At 40.5% G+C, this 20233-nt stretch overlaps 1 protein-coding gene across 3 annotated transcripts in view; it reads left to right on the plus strand.

The window, feature by feature from the left end:
* Window positions 1-3238: 3238 nt before the first annotated feature.
* Window positions 3239-20233, plus strand: part of BRD10 (bromodomain containing 10) — an 81317-nt gene continuing 64322 nt past the window's right edge. For all 3 annotated transcript variants that reach the window (XM_021006281.2, XM_078152505.1, XM_078152506.1), the window contains exon 1: window positions 3239-4203. In XM_021006281.2, the coding sequence (XP_020861940.1) occupies window positions 3581-4203 (623 nt within the window). In that variant the 5' untranslated portion in view covers window positions 3239-3580. The remainder of the gene's footprint in view (window positions 4204-20233) is intronic.

Below are 20233 nucleotides of genomic sequence, written 5' to 3' on the forward strand. Positions count from 1 at the left end.
AAACATGTGTGACAAAGGTTTAAACTCACAATATTTGCTCTGGAAGTCCTTCTCTTTGTAGAGGCCTCATGTAGAACCTTTGCTGTTGCTGCTGCTTATCCTTCATTCTTTTTTTTTTTTAAGGCATTTGGGGTTAAGTGACTTGCCCAGGGTCATACAGCTAGTGTCAAGTGTTTGGTCTGAGTCAGGATTTGTACTCAGGTCCTCCTGACTTCAGGGCTGGTGCTCTATCCCCTGTGCCATCTAGCCACCCCCTTATCCTTCATTCTTGAGGGGGACCAATGACATTACTAGGGTGATGTACAGACTTTTGAGTGAATTGGATTTAAGTGAGGCAGAGGTGGGAAAAGCTGTCAGCCTCATTCTCCCCTCCAGAGTCATCTGTTTTTCCACAGTTGACAAGGCTTTAATCCTGTCTCTGTGATACTGGGCAAGTCATTTATAATATCTCTGTGCCTCACTTTTCTTTCTTTTTCTTTTTTTTAGGCAATTGGGGTTAAGTGACTTGCCCAGGGTCACACAGCTAGTAAGTGTCAAGTGTTTGGTCTGAGGCAGAATTTGAACTCAGGTCCTCCTGACTTCAGGGCTGGTACTATATCCATTGTGCCACATAGCTGCCCCAGTGCTTCACTTTTCTCATTTATAACATGAAGGGATTAGAGATTTGACTATATGCTATTTGTGGTACCTTTCAGCCCTAAATCTATAATTCTCCAACTAACCTTTAATATCTATAGGTTCTCTATTGAAAACTCATTTAAAGGTAATTTAGAAAGCTCTCAAGAATCAAGAAGATAGTATAATAAAAAGAGCAAGAGATCTGGAATCATGAGACTTAAAACTGAGTCCTGGATCTGTCATCCACTAATTTTGTGACTAGGTATCACCTTATCTTTCTGTACCTTCATCTCTTCATTTGTAAAATGACAGGATTGGATTAGCTGATTTCTAAGGTTATCTTCCAGTCCTAAAATCCTTGTATAACAACTTACATTTGAATAGCACTTTAAGATTTACAATGTCTTTCCTCACAGGATGCACTGGAGAACACTGACAAAAGTAGCTCAGAGAACCAGGATGGGCTGTGCTCTGCACATGTCTGCTAGGTGGTACAGTGGTTATAGCACTGAGCTTGGAATCAGGAAGACTCTTCTTTATGAGTTCAAATCTAGACTCAGACATTTACTAGCTGTGTGATCCTGGGCAAGTCACTTTAACCCTATCTGCCTCAGTTCCTCATATGTAAAATGAGCTGGAGAAGGAAATGGCAAACCATTCCAGTACCTTTGCCAAGAAAACCCCAAAAATGGGATCACAAAAGATCTCACAAGACTGAACTGACACAAGAAAAGCCAGGCACTGAACTAGGTGCTGGGGACACAAAGACAAAAATGAAACAGTTCCTACCCTCAAGGAGCTTACATTTTATAGGAGAAACAATATGGAAATACAGATAAGTAGCTGGGGATAGGAAAAGGCACACACTTTGGAGGAAGGCAGTATTTAAAAAAAGGCTCATGGGAAGTAGTCTTTAAACTAAGCTTTGAAGGAAAGGAGGGTTAGAGCTTTGGAGTTGTGAAGCTCTGAGTTCAAATGCTGCTTTATACACCTATTAGCTGTATGATTCTAGGCAAAGTCACTTAGCCTCTCAGCCTCAGTTTCCTCATCTGTAAAATGAAGGGGTTGGACTCACTGGCTTCCAGCTCTAAATCTCTGAGTACCCATAAAGAAGTGCCTTACAAATGGAAAGCCAAAATTTAAACCCATCCTCGACTACAGAACCAGCGCCATTTCCATTACACCAAGGTGTCAACACATACTTCCTACTGAAAGTCCAACTCGCTTCCATAATATTTAAAAATGTAAAAGAATTTCATAATTGTGTCTTTAATTTTTGGAGAGAACCTCAAACATGCAATTATTCCTTGATGAAGTGTGAATGCACGTTTTGGCCCAGCTCTACTTTCAGTTCAACAAATTCAATTAAACAACTGGCTAGGTTTCTTCTATAAATCTGGGATCCCATACTTATCAATACTTATCTACTACTATCGTTGGGTTGGGGACACCTAGGCAAGAAAGGAAAAATCGCTGCCCTCCAGGAGCCTATTTCTGACAGGTGGGTGGATGCAACAAGTAAAAAGAGAAGTAAATGCAGGGTCGTTTGGGGATGGGGACAACAGAAACAATTTCGGGGGAAGGGAAGAGGAGGAGTTGGCAATTTTTTTTAGTATAAAGTGGCACCTGAGCCAAACCTTAAAGGAAGATTTTATGAGCAGGAAGTGCATTCCGGCAAAAGGGGCGGCCTATGCAAAGACGATGGGGCCGAGATTTTTACTAAGGGCGCAAGGAGCTGAGTAGAGCTGACACAGAAATATTAATTTTAACCACCTGCCACCAATAAAGACTCCTCAGTAGCCTTGGTTCTTAAGGCCCGACAGCGTGTGTCCCATCCTTCACCACCATGGGCCTTCTCCTGGGCACAAGGACTGGGCCCACACACAGATCTCCCCACCTTCTCAGGTGAAGCAGGAAGGTTGGAACGCCTTCCACGCATGCGCCCTTTCGTCCCGTCCCCGCCCCCTCTTCGCCTCCCCGCCCCCTACTCCCTCTCGCAATATGATGACGTCATTGCTCCGCGCGCAGCCTACTTAGCCTCTCGGTCCTGTAGCGGAGCCCGAGCCGCGGCGGAGGTGGGAGGAGGGCAAAGGTGGTGGGGGGTGGAGAAGAAACCTGTTTTACTACGCATGCGTGCTGGGATGGCGGCGACGCTTCTTTCTCTGCCGGTTTCCTTGGCTCGCCCCAGCCAGGGAGGGCTAAACCCCCTCCTCCTTCCTCTTCCCCCCGCCCGGCAGGGCTTCTAACTGACAGTTGATCGCCCGGGTCCTGTCCACGCGCCGTCGCGCGCCTCCTTCTCCTGCCCAGGGTCCCCCCCGCCCCCTTCCCCCAGGTAGAGAGGGGCGGGAGGGGGTGTGGGGAAGAGGAGGAGGAGCCGGAGCCTGAGGAGCCTTGAGCGGCGGCCACCGCGGCCCAGCCCGGCGAGGGCCGCCGGGGAAGGGAGGAGGAGAAGCCCCCCTTCCCCTGTCCCCATCCCCAGTCCCCCACGTCCCTACGCTGGGGCGCCCGAAGCCCCGGCGGCCGTGGTGAGCAGTGAAGCGGGGGAGAAGAAGAAGAAGAAGAGGAGGAGGAGGAGGAGGAGGGCTTGGGAGGACGAGGTGGAGGGTTAAGGCGGAGGGGGCTCTCGCGCCGGGGGTAGGGGGAGAGGAGGGCACTCGGGCCTCTCCTCCGCTCCCCCCTGCCCCCACCCGCGCGCCATGTAACCCCGCCCCGCCTGGAGCTCGAGACCCCCCTCCCTCTCTGCCCGGACCACAACACCCCCTGCTCGCCGCCACCACCCCCCCTCCGCGCGCGCGCGCGCACCGGGCAGCTGTCGGAGAGATCCCGGAGGGGCCCCGGCGCCGATGTGGAGGGGGCTCCGCCTCCCCGCGGGACCTTGAGGAGGCCAGCCTCGTGCCCCCTCCCCACCCCCGCCGCCGTCCCCCAGGCTCGAGCTGCCGCGGAGCCCGGGCCCGCCTGGGACATGAACGTGCTGGAGACGCTCGGGGAGATGGAGCCGTCTGGGGAGGAGGAGCAGCAGCAGCAACAGCCGGAGGAGGAGGAGCAGCAGCAGCTGGAGACCACGGCCGCAGCAGCGCTGACGGCCACGGCCTTGGCCTCGGCGGCCGCGCGAGCCACAAGCTCGCCTCTGGAGGAGGACGAGGAGGCAGTCGTGGTGGTCGAGGGCGGTGGCCAGGAGCAAGAGCTGACTTATGAGCTTCAGCAGGGCTATCGCATCCTGGGCGAGTTCTTGCTGGAGAAGCACCGTGGCCTGACCGGCCCTTTTCTGCAACCCCACGGCGGCGGTGTTACCACCGCCGCTGCTGCCGCCTCTGTTGGCGGTGAGGAAGAGGAGGCCATGGCCTGTGGGGTTCGAGGCGCTGGGAGCGGGAGCCGCCCCCTCTCGCAGCCTGGGCTGGGCATGTGTTTGCTGAAGATGGAGGAGAAGTTCTCCAGTGGCCAGTACGGAGGCATCACTGAGTTCGTGGCGGATTTCAGGCTGATGCTGGAGACCTGTTACCGGCTGCATGGGGTGGACCACTGGATGTCGAAGCAGGGTCAAAAACTAGAGATGATGCTGGAGCAGAAGCTGGCACTCCTTTCCCGGTAAGTACAGCCTCTAGACTCACTGACACTGTGGGGAAACACACGTGTCCCAGAAACTGGGCGGGCCGGGGGCGGCTCTGATAGGTGAATATCTGCGCTCCTGGAGTACGAGGCGTGGAGGAGTAGTGTTGGGCTTGAGAGAGGAGTGTGCATTAGATTGAATTTATCCTATATTATTTAACTAGGGCTGGTGGCCAGGGTAGTCAGAAACACATAGGAATAAATTAACTGTTCAGATATAGGTGAGGCTGTTTATTTTGAGAACTGAAAGAGAACAGGAAGAATTAGATCATTTGAGGATGAAATTGGTTGGTAAGAGATGTGGATAGATAATTTGAGGATTTTGCTTCTTATTTGCCATCAAAGGTTTGTATGGAGCACCTTGAAGAGTAAAAGATTACACCAGATCCTGCCAGCTTCTCTTTTCTTCCCTCAACCTTCCTTTTCAACTCAAGAAACTGAACTTTTGCATTATAGATGAGTAGGAATCATTTGCTAATTCAATACACTGTTGTGGGGGGGGCAAGTTACTGTATAGATCCTAAGGCTTTATTCATTATCAAAGCGCATTGCACTTGGTTTATGCCACCATTTTCCTAATCACCAGAAGTGTCATTAGGTGGGGTAGGCTCTTTGTGTGTTTCTAGACATTTGCTTTTCACAAGTATGAGATAATATTGTAGCATAATCAGATTGAAATCAAATTTGGGTAATGGACTGGCTCACTAAATAGAGCATCTTTGATATGACCTAGAATATAACTATTTTAGGAATTACTAATATATAGAGTTCTTCTGTAGTGTCAGAAAACTGTTGAAGATAACAAATTATTTGAATTTTCATTTCATATTGGTGGAAAGCTAATTGGCTATAAGAACGTTTTTTAACTGGACAACTGGAACTGAAAATGTCATATTGCCTGAAGAATTGTATGTAAGCCTTTTGTATATATAAGGCTTTTGTATCATTGAGAGATTTTTGTTTCTTATCTTCAATTGGCAGTGATTCTTAACACTGAAAGTTTTTCTGCACTTCTTAGGTTTTTAAATATTGTTGAGAAACTCTGCTTTAAGGGAAAGAAGCTTTCTTTGTCATGAGATGTCTAACTCCTAATTTGTCTACCTGGTGACTTTTATTTTGAGTTGTTCTTCTCAACATTTATATACTGTTAGTATTTCTCTTAAGGCATCATGACATAATGGAAGGAGAGTCAAACAGGGCCCCAAAGCCAGGAAGGCCTGTGAGTTTCACCTGTGACCTGTACTGATTTTATGGCAAGTCAATTAACCTTTGAGCATTTTAATCAATTCTCTAAGACTATAAGTCACAGAGAAGGTGCCAACCTGCATTGGTAGAGAAAGTTTACTCACCTGGGAGTTCTTGAAACCAATGAAGTTACATAGATCCAGCTCTATCTCTTACTTCACTCTCAAAGACCTTAAGTCAGCGTACAGCATAGGCAATTTCTCCTTTCTCTGCACAGTGCTTCCCAGATACGTCATGTGTAACAGCAATAAAGCTATGATCTTTAAAATTATTAAAATACTAAAATTCTGCCTAAATCGTAGTCCTAGAATTTTAGAGCCGAAAGAGATCTTAGACATCACTGAATTAGAATATAGCTCCAAGAAGACAGGAATTATTCCCTTTTTTTTCTTTATGTCCCTAGTGCATTCCATAGTGCCTGGAACATTGTGTACACTTAATAATTAATACTTGGCCATTGAGTGACTTTGGCAGAAACTCATAGGATGATAGATTTGAAGTTTTTTGAAGACTTTGGTTCAAATCCTGAGTCTGTTACATCTTAACCACAGTGACCTTGGGTAAATTAACTTAACCTTTCTGGGACTCAATTTCCACACTGCAAAATGAGTGTGTTGAACTAGAATAATCAATAATGACACTGCTTTCTCCAAAGTTAAACTAATGAACTCTTAATTGCTATGGCTTTTTCTTATCCTTTTTGACCTCTCTGTAGCCATTAACACTTTAGATCACCAATCACTCTCTTTTCTTTTGTTCTCTTCTTTCTGGGTTTTTTGTGACACCACTCTCTTCTGGTTCTCCTACCTATCTGATAACTCCTTCTCAGTCTCCTTGGCTGGATCTTTATCCAGTTCACACCCACTAACCCTGGGTGTCCTGCAGATCTGTCCTGTGCTCTTCTCCCTCCACACTGTTGCACTTGATGATCTCATTAGCTGTCATGGATTCAGTTATCATCTTTGTTATCATCTCTGTGCTGATGATTCTCAAATCTCTTTATCCATCCCTGATCTGTCTGACCTCCAGATTCACATCTCTAACTGCCTATTGTGCATTTCAAACTAGATGTTCCATAGACATCTTTAACTCAGCATGCCCAAAAGTGAACTCCTTTCCCCCAAGCTGTCCCCTCTTCCTAACTTCCCTTTTACTCTCAGTCATCCAGGCTCACTTAGATGTCATGTCAAATTCTCACTCTCACCAAACTCCATTCCCAGATCCAATCTGTTAAGACTTTTTGATTTTACCTTTTTATTTCTCACCAAGGCTTCTTTCTCTCCTCTAACACTGCCACCAGCCAGGCACAGGCTGTCATGCCTGGATTATTATAATAGCTTGCTGTTTGGCCTGCCTGCCACAAGTTTCTCCTCACTCCAGTAGGTCCTTCACTCAGCCACCAGTAATTTTTCTTTTTCTTAAAGGAGGCATTTGGGCTTAAGTGACTTGCCCAGGGTCACACAGCTACTAAGTCTCTAAAGCTAGATTTGAACTCGGGTCCTCCTGACTCCAGGGCCAGTGCTCTATCCACTGTACCACTTAGGTGCTCCTCCATTGATTTTCCTGAAGCAAGGGTCCCAACCATAGTTACCTTCTCTATACCCCCATTCTTAACTCCAATGTCTCCCTGTCACCTGCTGGATCAAATATAAAATCCTCTTTTGGTATTCAGAGGCCTTCATAACCCGGCACCCTTCCTGCCTTTCCAGTCCTCTTCTGTATACCCTCCCTACGTACTTTGTTCCTTGCTGTTCCTTGTATCCACATTTTATTTCGTATATATCTTGTTTGTACATAGTTGTTTTCATGTTGCCTTACCCATTAGATTGTGGACTCCTTGAGCAGAGGCTGGTATTTACCTTTTTTTTTTTTTTGGTATCCTTAGCACTTAATACAATGTCTAGCACATAGTAGGCACTTAATAGATGTTTGCCTGACTCTTCCAGCTCAAAATCCTGTGATCCTCTCCACTTACAATTGAGGAAACTGTGGCCTAGAGGAGATAAGTGATTTGTCCCAAGTCATGTTACTAATTAGTGGCAGAAGCAGAACTGATAGTTGATAGGGCTACTGACCACTAGTCCACTGGACTTTCTACCACATTACCTCCTTTAATGAGTATGTGTACTATAGATAATGATAATACTGTCTATTTTAATGTATTATAAATAAAATAAAATATTACTGTATCATGACTTTGAACTATTTAAAACTAATGTACTAGATATAATACTTTGTGGATACTTTGAAGGATACACAATTTCATTGATATGGTTGTTCTCTCTGCAGGTACTACACTTCTCATCCTGTAGGGCTCTTATTCATATTTTCCCATAAATATTTCATAGAGTACATATTCAACATGGTAGAGTCCTTTTTTCTCTTTTAATATTTTGGCATTATCAATATACCACTTGTGCCATCTGTTTCATTTTTACTACATGACTGTCTCACTTCTTTTTGTAGTTATATATTTATGTAGTGTCTTTTATGCCTCTTACATACAAGTTGTTGATAATATGTAGCCTTTGCCTGCTGTGTACCTTTCCAGTGTTCTTTTATGTCTGCTTTTTATTCTTTAGAGATTATAGTTCTCCATGATTTATGCACAGGTAGTATCACTAGGGCAATGTAGATGTAAAGGGTGAGCTTTTGCACTTAGCAAAGTGCTTGGCGACATAATAGATGCTTGGCAAATGCTTGTTTGTCCCAAGCAGTTTTTAGTGATTGAAAGTATGCTGCATTTTCCCAAATGAAGTCCAACCCTATCTCTTTCTGATCAATTCCAGGCCCATTGCCTCATCCTTCTGCACTGCTTATCTAAGGTATACTTGATGGACTGATTTGATGACCCATGTCATAATCTTAGCCATATGTATTTCATCTCTTGTTTTTTCCAGGGTTGATGCTTAGAGCTGTCTCTAATGTTATACTGGGTTACTAAAAGGAAGTTCATTTACTACTATGTAATCTACAGATAATGATGTTTAGAAAGCTTAACCAAGAAAAACTTTTTTTTTCTTGTTTTAACATTATATAGTATATCTTTCATGATATCAGTGAATGCATTTAACTAAAATACACCTCCCAGTTAAACACCTCGCTTGATATTAATAAATATTGGGATCCTTGAATAAAATTATCTTTGTAATTACATCTGTTATGGAATCTTGAATGATTTTGATGAATGCATGAGAATCATCTTACCTGAGAGAGCCTTCTGCTTTTTTAAGCATACTTTCTTAAAATTAACAGTTGTTAAAACAGAGAGATCTTGTTTTCTTTATCCCCTAGAAGATCATAAAGGTTCTGTTGAAAATCTACAAAAGCTTTTGAGTTTCTTTTATTGTGTTTCCATTGATGATGCCCTTGATGCATGTATAGACAATTCTAATAAAGATTTTATAGAGATGAGAATGTAGGTATATGGATCAGTACCTGCCAGTGTTTTCTCAGTTCCTTTTTTAATCATCTGCACTCTTTTGGAATCTTTACCACTTTTGAGATCTTGAAAATTGATCTCTCAGTGCTTAAAACTGATACCTCTAGTATCGATTTTATGTGTGTGTATTTGGTTAAGTCTAACTACTGTTCTGATATTATCTTCTTAATGGCTATTGTCACTTCTTTACATGGAATATAAATGTGATACACCACATTTAATGCATCTACCCCACAATTATGAGTGAAAATCACTGAAAAAGAGGTATAATTCTGTATCACTTTACATATGTATATTAGCTTGGGGGGGATCTCATCAACTAAATTTTTTAGAATAATCTAGCTTAATTCCATTTTGTTCCAAGTCCCTAGCAAAGTTTCCTTCTCAACAGCTTTTCATTATTTCTCAAGATGATACTGCTCATATTCTTCTGACATACTTGTTTGCAATATTTTGTAAATAAACATATGTTCTAAATATTGGGCTGCTGCATCTCTCTCTTTAGCTAGGAGATTGTTTCCTTACTAAGGTGGTTTCTGTTTTTTCTTTTTTTTTTCCAGCTAACCTGTTGTAGCAACAGTATGCTAACCACAATAAACAATATTTATTTGTTTATTTATTCATTCATTTGTTTAGCTTTCTTGGAATTCAGAAAGGTTTGGGAATGGCATTTATAGACTGTGCTTCTTAAAAAAAACTCCCAACAGAATTTGAAATGATGCCCTCCTTTCTTTTATTTCCATGTAGAAAGTGCTATGCATAGATTTTAAAAAAAAGAAATTATTTCTTGATGTTCCTTCATTTTTCAAAAATAGCCATGGCAACATCTTATAGTAGAATATGAACTGAATTTTGGAAGCCAGGAGGCCTGGGCTCTAGTCATAGCTGTGATGCTGCTCTGGGTAAGATCATAAGATTCAAAGTTGGAAAGTACAATACAGTTGATCTGCTATAATCCCCTCCTTTTATAGATGAGGAAACAGAGGGCCAGAGAAATGAAAGGTCTTTCCCATGATTACACAGAGAATGAGCAGAGTAGATTTTAAATCCAAGTCTTTCTGAATTCAAATCTGGAGCTTATTGAACATACTGCTTTGTTAAGGCAAGTCAGATAACTTCCCAATTTTGTTTATAAGATTCATTGAACCCTAGACTTGAAAGGAATTTTAAGGATCATATAAATAGACCAACATCTGTGCCTCCCCCATCCAATTTACAAATGAGGAAAAGAAATCCGGAAATGAGTAGATGAATATATACCTAAAAATGTTGAAAAGTGAAAGAGATGCTAATTAGGCAGTTAGGAAATGTTTCATTTTTGCTATTAGTACCGGGGTGTATAGAAATGGACAGCTAAATTCTTGCCATTTTTAATAAGGGTAAATTTCAAAGTGCTTAGAATCATTGCTTTCCATGCCCCAAACCCAGCAGGATACTCTGCTTTCCCTTGTACTAATGGGGTGTTGCCACACTTAAAAACTCAGCTTATAAAATATTACATGGTTTAGAAACAAAAATGTATTTCCAGTACTCTTGTTAATAGGACCAAGTGACATAAGCTAAATGTGCTTATCTTCCATTTATTGGAGAAAAGACAAATGGTAAAAGTTATTTGTTTCACCTGCAGCTGAATAAAAATCTGAACAGATAGAACTTGAGAGGTTTCTGAGAGTTCACCAGTATATGAAGTTCATAAGTGTGTGAGGAATATTGAGGATACTTCTTTTTTCTGTACTAGAACTATAAACTAATTTTAAGTGAACCCATTTTTCACGAAAGACTGGGTAAAACTGAATAGATTGCATTTAGGATATAGACTTAAAAATAACAAAATTCAATTCAGCAAATATTTATTAAGTGTTTATAGCGCCAGAGCAATTTGTGGAGCACTGGGGGAGATTCGAATATAAGTATGATACAGTCTGCCATATTGAATATAAGTATATAAGAGAAGTCTAAAGTGAGTTTGGAGATCTTGGGAAAGGATAGTAATTTATAATTGGAAAGATGAGGTAAATTTAATGGAGGAAGTGACATTTTACTTTTGTCAAGGATGGTGTAGTATTTCAAAAGAGTGGCAGGGGGAGGAGGCCATTATAAACATAGGAACAGTTGGAGCAGAGAACTCTTTAATACCCACTTATTCCTTAATATTCTGGCCCAACCCCCTGCTAGATTGATGTTGGTTTGTCAGTGGTCATAAATGATAAATTACTAAATCCAATGGCCTTTATACAGTTTTCTTCATTCTTTACCTCTTTATGCCAAGTAAAATTACTTACCTTTCTTAATACTCCTTCCTTTGCTTCTATAAAAATATACTAATCTTATCCATTTCCTGTGGCTTCAACTCTGGATGAATTCCAAGTCCATATCATCAGTTCTGACCTCTCTCAAGCTCTATATTTGTGTTTCTGACTGCCTTGTGTTTCTTTTCACCTGGGTATCTGGTCAGCACTTCAACTTCAGCATAGCTGAAATTAAACATGTTTTTCCCTCCCAAATAAGTTCTTTTTTTCCTTATTTCTGTTCACGACGCCATCATTATCTCAGTCATTCATGCTTGAAACGTGTCGTATCTGATTCTTCTTTCCTTTACCTCCCCATACACAATCAGTTACCATATCATATAAGTTTTGTTTACACGGTATCTTTCCTCCCTATTTCCACTAGCAGAGCCTTAGTCCAGGCCCTCATCATCTCACCTGAATTATTGTAATAGCTTTCTAACTCATCTACTAGCTAACAGCAGCCAACAACAAACAACTAATACTGCGGTTGCTACTGCTGATGGTGCTGCTGCTATGCCCACATTTCTCTGTCTTGTCCAAAAAGTTAACAAGAGATTGTCATGTCACATTTACTCTTTTTTTTCCTTTAACAGGCAGTTCTATCTTCATTATTCCACTCTTTTTTTAGCCCCCCAGAATATTGAGGTCACTTAACATCTATGTGCCTCAAGCAACTACTGGAACTTACCTACCATATCTCCCAAATAATAGCTGGATTTGTATCTAGTAGGAATGAGTTCCCACACTAGGGCTTCCTCAGGGTGACACAATCACAGCTCTATCACAGATCAGATTTAGCATAACATTGTCATTTATTAGCATTTCCCAGCCTACTTCCTTTCCTTTGTTTAGGATCTTCTTTATATAGGAAATTTATTTAGGCTTGAAGGATTGGGAACAGATTCTCTTCTCTCCTCACCTCTCTGCTGCATTAGATACTTTTGATACTCTTTTGTCTTACATGTTGTCTCTTCTTTGGGCTTTTGAGACACTGTTCTCTCTTGGTCCTTCTACCTATCTTAGTGTTACTTCTTAGTCTCTTTTGCTGGTTCATTATCTATATTATACCACCTAACTGCAGATGCAACCCAACCTCTCTCCTAGGCACTCTTCACTTCTTTTTTCCATACTCTCTCACTTGGTAATCTAATCAACTCCCATGGGTTTAATTATCATCTCTATGCAAGAGTGTGTGTGTATGTGTGTGTGTGTGTGTGTGTGTGTGTACACACATGTATCTTGGAAAGGCAGATGAACAATGAAGTGAATCCAGAATTGATTGGAAGTACGAGTGGTAGCTGGGTTGTATTTGGAAAACTGCAGTCTTTTCAGTGGACTTAAGTTGCTCCCCTCTCCTCCTTGTCCCAGTTATGCTTTTAACACCAATATTATCCCACTTATTCTCTGCATACAATCATGGAAAGCCGTGATCTCAGAATCAACATGATAAGTGAATAGAGCAGAACAGATGGTGGATGTAAGGTTTCAGAAAATAACGGTGGCTTGTATCCATGAAGTGCCACAGACTGTATCAATAAAATAGGGAAAAGGTGGGTCTCTGGATCAGTAAGCTTTATTAGGTGTCTGCCATGTTCTAGGTACAGATCTAAAGACAAAAAAATGATAGTTCTTACCTTCAAGGAGCTTATGTTGGGGAGACAGCACGTACATATATACATAATATATACAAATTGAATGCAAGTTAGTTTTGAGAGTGAAGGCATTAGCAGCTGATGTCAAGAAAGGTTTGATGTGGAACATGACAGAGTTGATCCTCCATAGAATTATAGAAAGATGAGGACAAGAATTACAGAGGGAAAAGTATGACTATGTTATCTGTAATACTGTGTTCAGAACCTTGTACAAAGTGATACTAACACCATATAGATACCATGCTCTAAAGTTCCCTTTTCCTGTCCTCACTCTTTTGCTTCTAGCCACTTTCTCTCCCCCAAAAGTCAAAACATGTACAATTCAGATATGAAGTAGGGGTCAAATCCTATTATCATTTTTTTTTTTAGGCAATTGGGGTTAAGTGACTTGCCCTGGGTCACACAGCTAGTAAGTGTTATGTGTCTGAGGCTGGATTTGAACTCAAATCTTCCTGAATCCAAGGCCGGTGCTCAATCCACTGCACCACCTAGCTGCCCCCATATTATCATTGCTAAAGAACTTCTGTGGCACATATAAAATACAGACATGTAGACTTGTAAAGGAACTATTTAAATGAAGTATTTGTACCATGGTATAGTGAAAAGACAGTTATTATCTAGAATGATTGGGAATCAAAGGACCTGGGTCTGAATCCTGATTCTTTCACATTGGTTACCTGATTTTGAGTCAGGAGGTCCTGAGTTCAAATCCTGCCTCAAACATCGTATGATCCTGGGCAAGTCATTTAACCTCTTTTTGTCCCCATTTTCTCATATTTTAAATAAAAGGTTGGACTCAGCAACTTCTAAGGGCCATTCCAGCCCTAAATCTAGCATCCTATTATATAGGAATTTTTTAGTAGTTGATCCAACATCTATTTTGCTTCCCTTCCTAAACAGCTAGTGAAGAAAAAAGGAGGGAAGTTGAAAAAAGACAAGGATGGTCTTAAGACTGTTGTTCAAGGGGCAGCTAGGTGGCGCAGTGGATAGAGTACTGACCCTGAAGTCAGGAGAACCTAAGTTCAAATGTGGCCTCAGACCAAACACTTGACACTTGCTAGCTGTGTGACCCTGGGCAAGTCACTTAATCCCAAATGCCTAAAAAGGAAAAAAAATTACAAAAAAAAAAGACTGTTGTTCATTCTTTCCTTCGTACCCGTCCCTCACCCCCTTTTGATTTTACCCATTACTCTAGCTGTTGTAAAATAATTATTTATTTTAAATGGTATTATGGTCAAATAGTCAGGGATTACTCCCCTTACCTGGTTAGAGCTTTCCTTTCTTTGCTTTTGCCCCATAATTTGTGCTACCTCACTCTTTCCTGTATCTTCAAGCCCTAGCTTCACAGCTTAGTGCTGAAAAACCACATCTGCAAATGGGAAACATGTGAGGGATGTTTCTAGAAACAGGAAGCCAAGGTGACCACTAGCTTCCCAGAGCAACAGATTTAAAGTATCCGGGCAGGAAAGAGAGTATTTGAATTGAAGAGAGTTGTGACTCAGAAAAAAAATCTCTATGTTTGCAATTAGTAAGTAGAAATATGATTTCAAGTAGTAGGCTCAGTGGTGGTAAGATGTATACTTGGGCCTTTCTGACTTGGTTGGTATTTATTTACTCACAAGTTTAGTCTTATCCAAATCTAATCAGTATTATCAAGAAAAAGGTATTTAGTTTTGTAGTTAACTCCATTTAATTTAAAATCAGAAAAATTAAATTGAAACTGTGAAATGTTTTCATTTTTGGCAGTTAGCTGCAACATACAGCAGTCTGAAATTTCCCTTTGGGGCATTAAATCATTGCTTTACCCAAAGCTTTGAAAAATAGTTTCATAAAAGTCTCAGTTAATCAACAAGCAAGCATTTGATGTTGGTCATACAGATTATGAAGAATGAAACAATTCCTACTCTCAAGGTGCTTATATTGTTTGTTTCAAGGGAGACAACAAGTATGTATTTGAGTGTATATAGAATAAATATACAGAGAATAAATACAGGGTAATCTATTCATGTAGAAGATGATGTTCTATTTTGTCCCAGGGCAATAAAGCAATCTAGAGTTTGAGTAGAGGAATGACATGGTCAGATCTGTGCTTAAGGAAAATCGCTTTTGAAGCAGTATGAAGGATGGACCAGAGTAGAGAGAGCTGGAAGGCAGGAAGATCAATTATGATACTTTGGGAATAATCTAGGTGAGAGATTGATAAAGTCTTGAATGAGGACGGTAGCTATGGAAGTGGGGGGTCAGATGTGAGAGATACTGTGGAGGTTGAAATAGCAAGCTCTGGCAACTGATTAGATATGTGGGAGTGAGGGATCATAAGTAATGCTGAGTTCATAAATATGGAAAACTGGAGAAATTTGGAAGAGGTCTGGATTGGAGCTAAAGAAAATGAGTTCAGTTTTAGTTATGTTGAATTTGAATTGCACAGTTTGTTTGAAATACATTGTTATGTCCAAATACATGACCAGAGGGTGCATCTAGGTAGCACAGTAGATAGAGCTGTAGTCTTGGAGTCAGGAGGACCTGAGTTCAAATCCGGCCTCAGACACTTGACACTTACTAGCTGTGTGACCCAGGGCAAAGTTACTTAACCCCTATTGCCTCACCAAAAAGAAAAAAAATACATGACCAGAGATACTTCAAGTTCAGGGGAGAGACTGTGTCTGTTATAGATCTGTGAGTCATTGTAATTAAGGTAATAATTAAACTCATGGGACCTAATGAGATCACTAAGAGAGAGAAGAGGGCCTAGAATAGAGCCTTGAAGAATTCCCTAATTTAGAGAGTATGGTGTGGATGAGACCTAGCAAATGAAACTTAGAATGAGGAGTCAGACAGGTAGAGAGAAGATCAAGAAAAGTAGTGTCATGAAGACCCTGAGGGGAGAGAGTATACAGGAGAAGAAGGGGTCAGCAATGTCAGATACAAGGGAGACAAAATCACTCTGAATGAGGACTTAAAACAAGACCATTTGGTTTATTAATTAAGAGATCATTGGTAAGGGAGAGAGCAGTTTTAGTTGAAAGATGAGGTTGGAAGCCAGCTAGTAAGAGTTGAAGACTGAGAGGAGAGGAGGTGAAGGAGTGCCTTTTCCCAGGAGTTTGGCTGAGAAAGGGGTCTAAGATATAGGATAATTGACTGAAGGTCTGGTAGGGTCTAATGAAGGTTTTTTCAGGATGAAAGAGACTTCAGAATGTTTGAAGGCTTTAGGGAAAGAACTAGTAGATAAAGAGAGATTGATGATTCAGAAGAGAGAGATTAAAGATGAGAAGGGTAGGGGAGAAGAATGATTGAGGTTGTAATCTATTGGAGATGAGAAGGAAACACATCAAGGGCCCATATGAAGTAGTTTACCTTGACAAGAATAAGGACCACCACATTATTAGAGGAAGTGGGAGTGGTGATTTCAGGGGCTTTTGAGATGAAGAAGGAGCTCATGTCAAATTGAATACATTTTCTCACTATAGTAAGAGTAAGATCCTCAGCTGACAGAGTTGAGGAGGGAGAAGCATAAGAGGCTTAGGAAAATGAAGGTTTGGAATAGTATCTGTGAGGAGTGAGAGGGAACAAAGGGATTGTCTTCCTACATCTTGAGCTCAGTTGAAGTTAGATGATGTGAATTTGTAATAAGTGCAGTAAGCATCATTGTAGGACTTGATACAGCTCCATTCGGTAGCATGTCAGTAGGTTCAGAAGAAGTGAGAGTTAATTCAGGGCTGAGGTTTGGCAGGAGATGAGTATCAGGATAAAGGAGTGAAAGATTTGAGAGTCGAGGACAGCATATTGGCTAATAGGAAAGGGAGGAAAATAAACTTAGAGTAGGGCCTTAGAAAATATTGAAGAGTGGAGGGATTGGAGGTCTTTATGGCTGAAGAATTGATTCAGGAGGGGGAAGGCATGAGGGAGAGATGGAGTGATAGGAGGGGAGAGTATTGTCAGTAGAAGAATGTCAGAGTTCCTGATTAAGGAAATTGAACACTTGTGATGGTGGTATCCAGAGTGTGACCATCTTTATGTGTGAATGGAGTGTGGAGTGAAGGAGTAAGTTATGGGATTTAAGGAAACTGAGGAATTGAGAGTTCAGGGAGTTTATGGAGACATCAGTAAGTATATTGAAGTACCCTCATAAGAGCAGGAGGTAAGAAGATGGTAATCTAGATGTTGACCTCTGAGAATGACTTGGGTGTTGGAATACAACCACTGTGAACTAAATTGGATGGAAAATTTTGATACTGTGAACTTCAAAGGAAGAGAATTTGCTGGTTCATGGTAAAGGAAGAGTGTGGAAGTGGCAATAGTATACAGGGCGTACTGTGACTCCTCTTTCTAGAGGGAGAATAAGAACCTCAGTTTGTTGAGGAGTGGGATGTGAGTGAAGGTACAACATACACTTGAGAGGATGGGCCAACCATGTAGTGCCCTCAGGTCTCAGTGAAGACTGATAGATGGAGTGTAAGAAAAAGAAGCCCATAACAAAGGGTATTTGTTTACTATGTTATGGGAATCCTGGAGAGCTTAGTGGAAGGGATTGGCATGATTGGAGAGGGACATGGATGGGATAGGGTTGATGATAGTATGCTTCTGTGTGGCTAGTGATTTATTATTCAGAGTAGGGAGAGAAACAGGTGGTGGGAGATTGTTCCATGGTAATAGAAGGTGGCAGACTTATAATGAAGCTCATAGTCTCCAAGGAGTGTTGTTGCTAGGCACGTGCCTCTCCTTCCTGTTCCCTCCTGTGTCACTGGGGAGTGAGGTAGAGGGAGTATGTTGCCTACAGTGTGGGCTAGTATGAGTTGGTATGGGATGTCCTTGACCAGTTGCTGTTCTTCTGTATGACTATAGTTACTTAACTAAAAATTACTCATTTGAAGATGGTCACTGACCTTCTCTTTGCCAAATTCAGTGACCTTTTTTTAGCATTCATCCTCCTTGACCTCTGTAACATTAAATACTTGGTCACTAACTCCTTTTTTTTAAGCTGCATCAGCTATGATGGTTTCCCTGATTACTCTAATAGTTTCTCCTTTATTTGGACTCCTTTTTTTATTTACAACCAGTAACCTTCAATTTAATACTTAACTTTCATAAAAGAGCAAAATAAATGAAATAAAGCGAAATGGAAAATAGCACTGCAACCTCCCTCTCCCCCTTCCCCCATCCGTTCTCTCAGATTTCCACAGCATTAGTGAGAGAGGGAACATCTGTAGCCTGGAAATTCATACTCCTAGAACTGCTTTAAAGCTAGAATTCTTCCCTGCACTAAACACTGCTGTGTTTACTGCTTATATCATCTGTTGATCTGGTAATGTCTTGGAATTGCATGCTGTGCTGAAGGCTCATGGTGTCCTCTGCTAAACTATTACATTATCTCTTCTATGCTTCCATTTGCTGGTTATTTACAGGTGCTCTGCTGAATTTTAGCTGGTATTTAACCTCCTCCCTGCAGAGTTAGGGTCTCTGGTTTCTGGTTCATAGTTGTAGTGGCTGTTTTCAGCTCTTATAGGAGTCAGACCTCCAACTGCACCCAGTTATTAGCAAAAGTTCTTGGGCTAAGGCTAAATCTGGCAAAGTACTGGTTTCACTCTCATATGTAATTTAGAAAATGGGTGAGGAAATAGCATTGGCTGTTAATTCTTGATTTTCCTGCCTCAAATGGCCTAGGAAGCATTCTTACCAGATGTGGAATTCCTCTAAGCCTTTTTCCCATTAGTTTCCTTTTTTTATTATGAACTTGACAAACATGAGTATTCCTTTATTATATAAGGAACAAAAACATAGGAATGTATAGATACCATGAATCTGTTGTAAATAGCTTTTTAAAGAAATCATTTATTAAATTTAACATAGTAATTCTGACACTTCTGGACTCAAGTTACAGAATGTATATGTTTTGTATCAGTACAATATAGGAATTTATTTTGCTTTGTACATATTTAAGGTAGGTTTTATTTTTGTTTTTTGTTTTTTTCAGTGGTGGGGTAGGGAAGGAGAGAGAAATTAGGAATTGGATTGTTAAAAAAAACGAAAGGGAGTCATTAGTCATCTTTTAAAAATGTAAAACAAAAACCATTAAGGACTTGATTTATTAGAAATCTTAATTGAGAAGATCACACAGCTGTGAAGCTGTGATTGAGTGAAATTCTAAGGCAAAGTAGAAATTGGATCTCTGGATAGAAAAACTTTAAAAAATCTTGTAATTATATATATTTAAAAATAGGCTATTCCCTAAAAATCTGGAGATGCCCAGTAACTTGCTGTAAAGGAACATTCTTTGAATTCATTTCAATTATCCTGATTTTTTTACAAACCATTTTTATTTATAGATGAAAGGAAAGCATTGAATAGATGAATTTTGGAATCTTATCATGGTTTCTAGCTTGTGTTCCTAGATGGAGGAAAAAAAAAAGGAAGACCAGAAGCAATCACAAACAGAACAGTTTTAAGTTACATGTTGAATCTGTTATATCCTTAAAAAGAAAAGCAAGCTGTATAAATTGGAGATTTTTAGTTTCCTGTGTAATAGGCTTTTTCAGTTCTGTGATATATATGGGAATACTCATTTTAGTTGGTGTTTGTTGATGTTAGAATTTTTTTAAAAATTAAAATTTAAAATTAAAAAAAAAGAAAATTCATTGCTCATTAATGTACATGCTTTGAAACCCTTTTATTGGTGAAATTACTGTCATGAAGTTCCTCTGTAACTTTTCACTAGTAAAGCACTGTGAATGAGAGTAAGGAAGTTGTCTAAGATGGGCTGATCTTGTTTTAGTGAAGTTAAAATTAATTTTGTACAAATTGGCCTCTATGAGAAGGAAAGAAAATGATTTGTGTTTTAAATTATGGAAATTTTGTTCTACTCATTTGGAATGCTTCTCTTAGAACGTAGACTTTGCCAGTTCAGAAATGGCCATTGAAAAAACTCCAGAAACCTTTATGTACAAAAGTATTTATAACAACTCTTTTTGTGGTGGCAAAGAATTGGAAATTAAGGAGATACCCATTAATTGGGGCTGAACAAGTTGTGATATGTGATTGTGATTAAAATACTACTGTGCTATTTTTTAAAAAATGATGGGCAGGATACTTTCAGAAACAACTTAGAAAGACTTGCTTGCATGAACTGATGGCAAAGTGAAGTAAGCAAAACCAGAGCAACATTGTACATAGTAACAAGCAATATTATACAGTGATCAAATGTGACTTAGCTATTCTCAGGAATACAGTGATTTAAGACAATTACGAAGGACTGGAGATGAAAAATGCTGTTCACCTCTGAGAAAGAACTGGTGGATTCTGACTGCAGATTGAAGCATACTTTTTAAACTTTTTTTTAAAGTCTGTTTTCTTTTACAACATGACTAATATGGAAATATTTTGCA

This window comes from Phascolarctos cinereus, unplaced genomic scaffold, assembly GCF_003287225.1.
Source record: "Phascolarctos cinereus isolate Bilbo 61053 unplaced genomic scaffold, phaCin_HiC Scaffold_4;HRSCAF=312, whole genome shotgun sequence".
NCBI lineage: Eukaryota > Metazoa > Chordata > Mammalia > Diprotodontia > Phascolarctidae > Phascolarctos > Phascolarctos cinereus.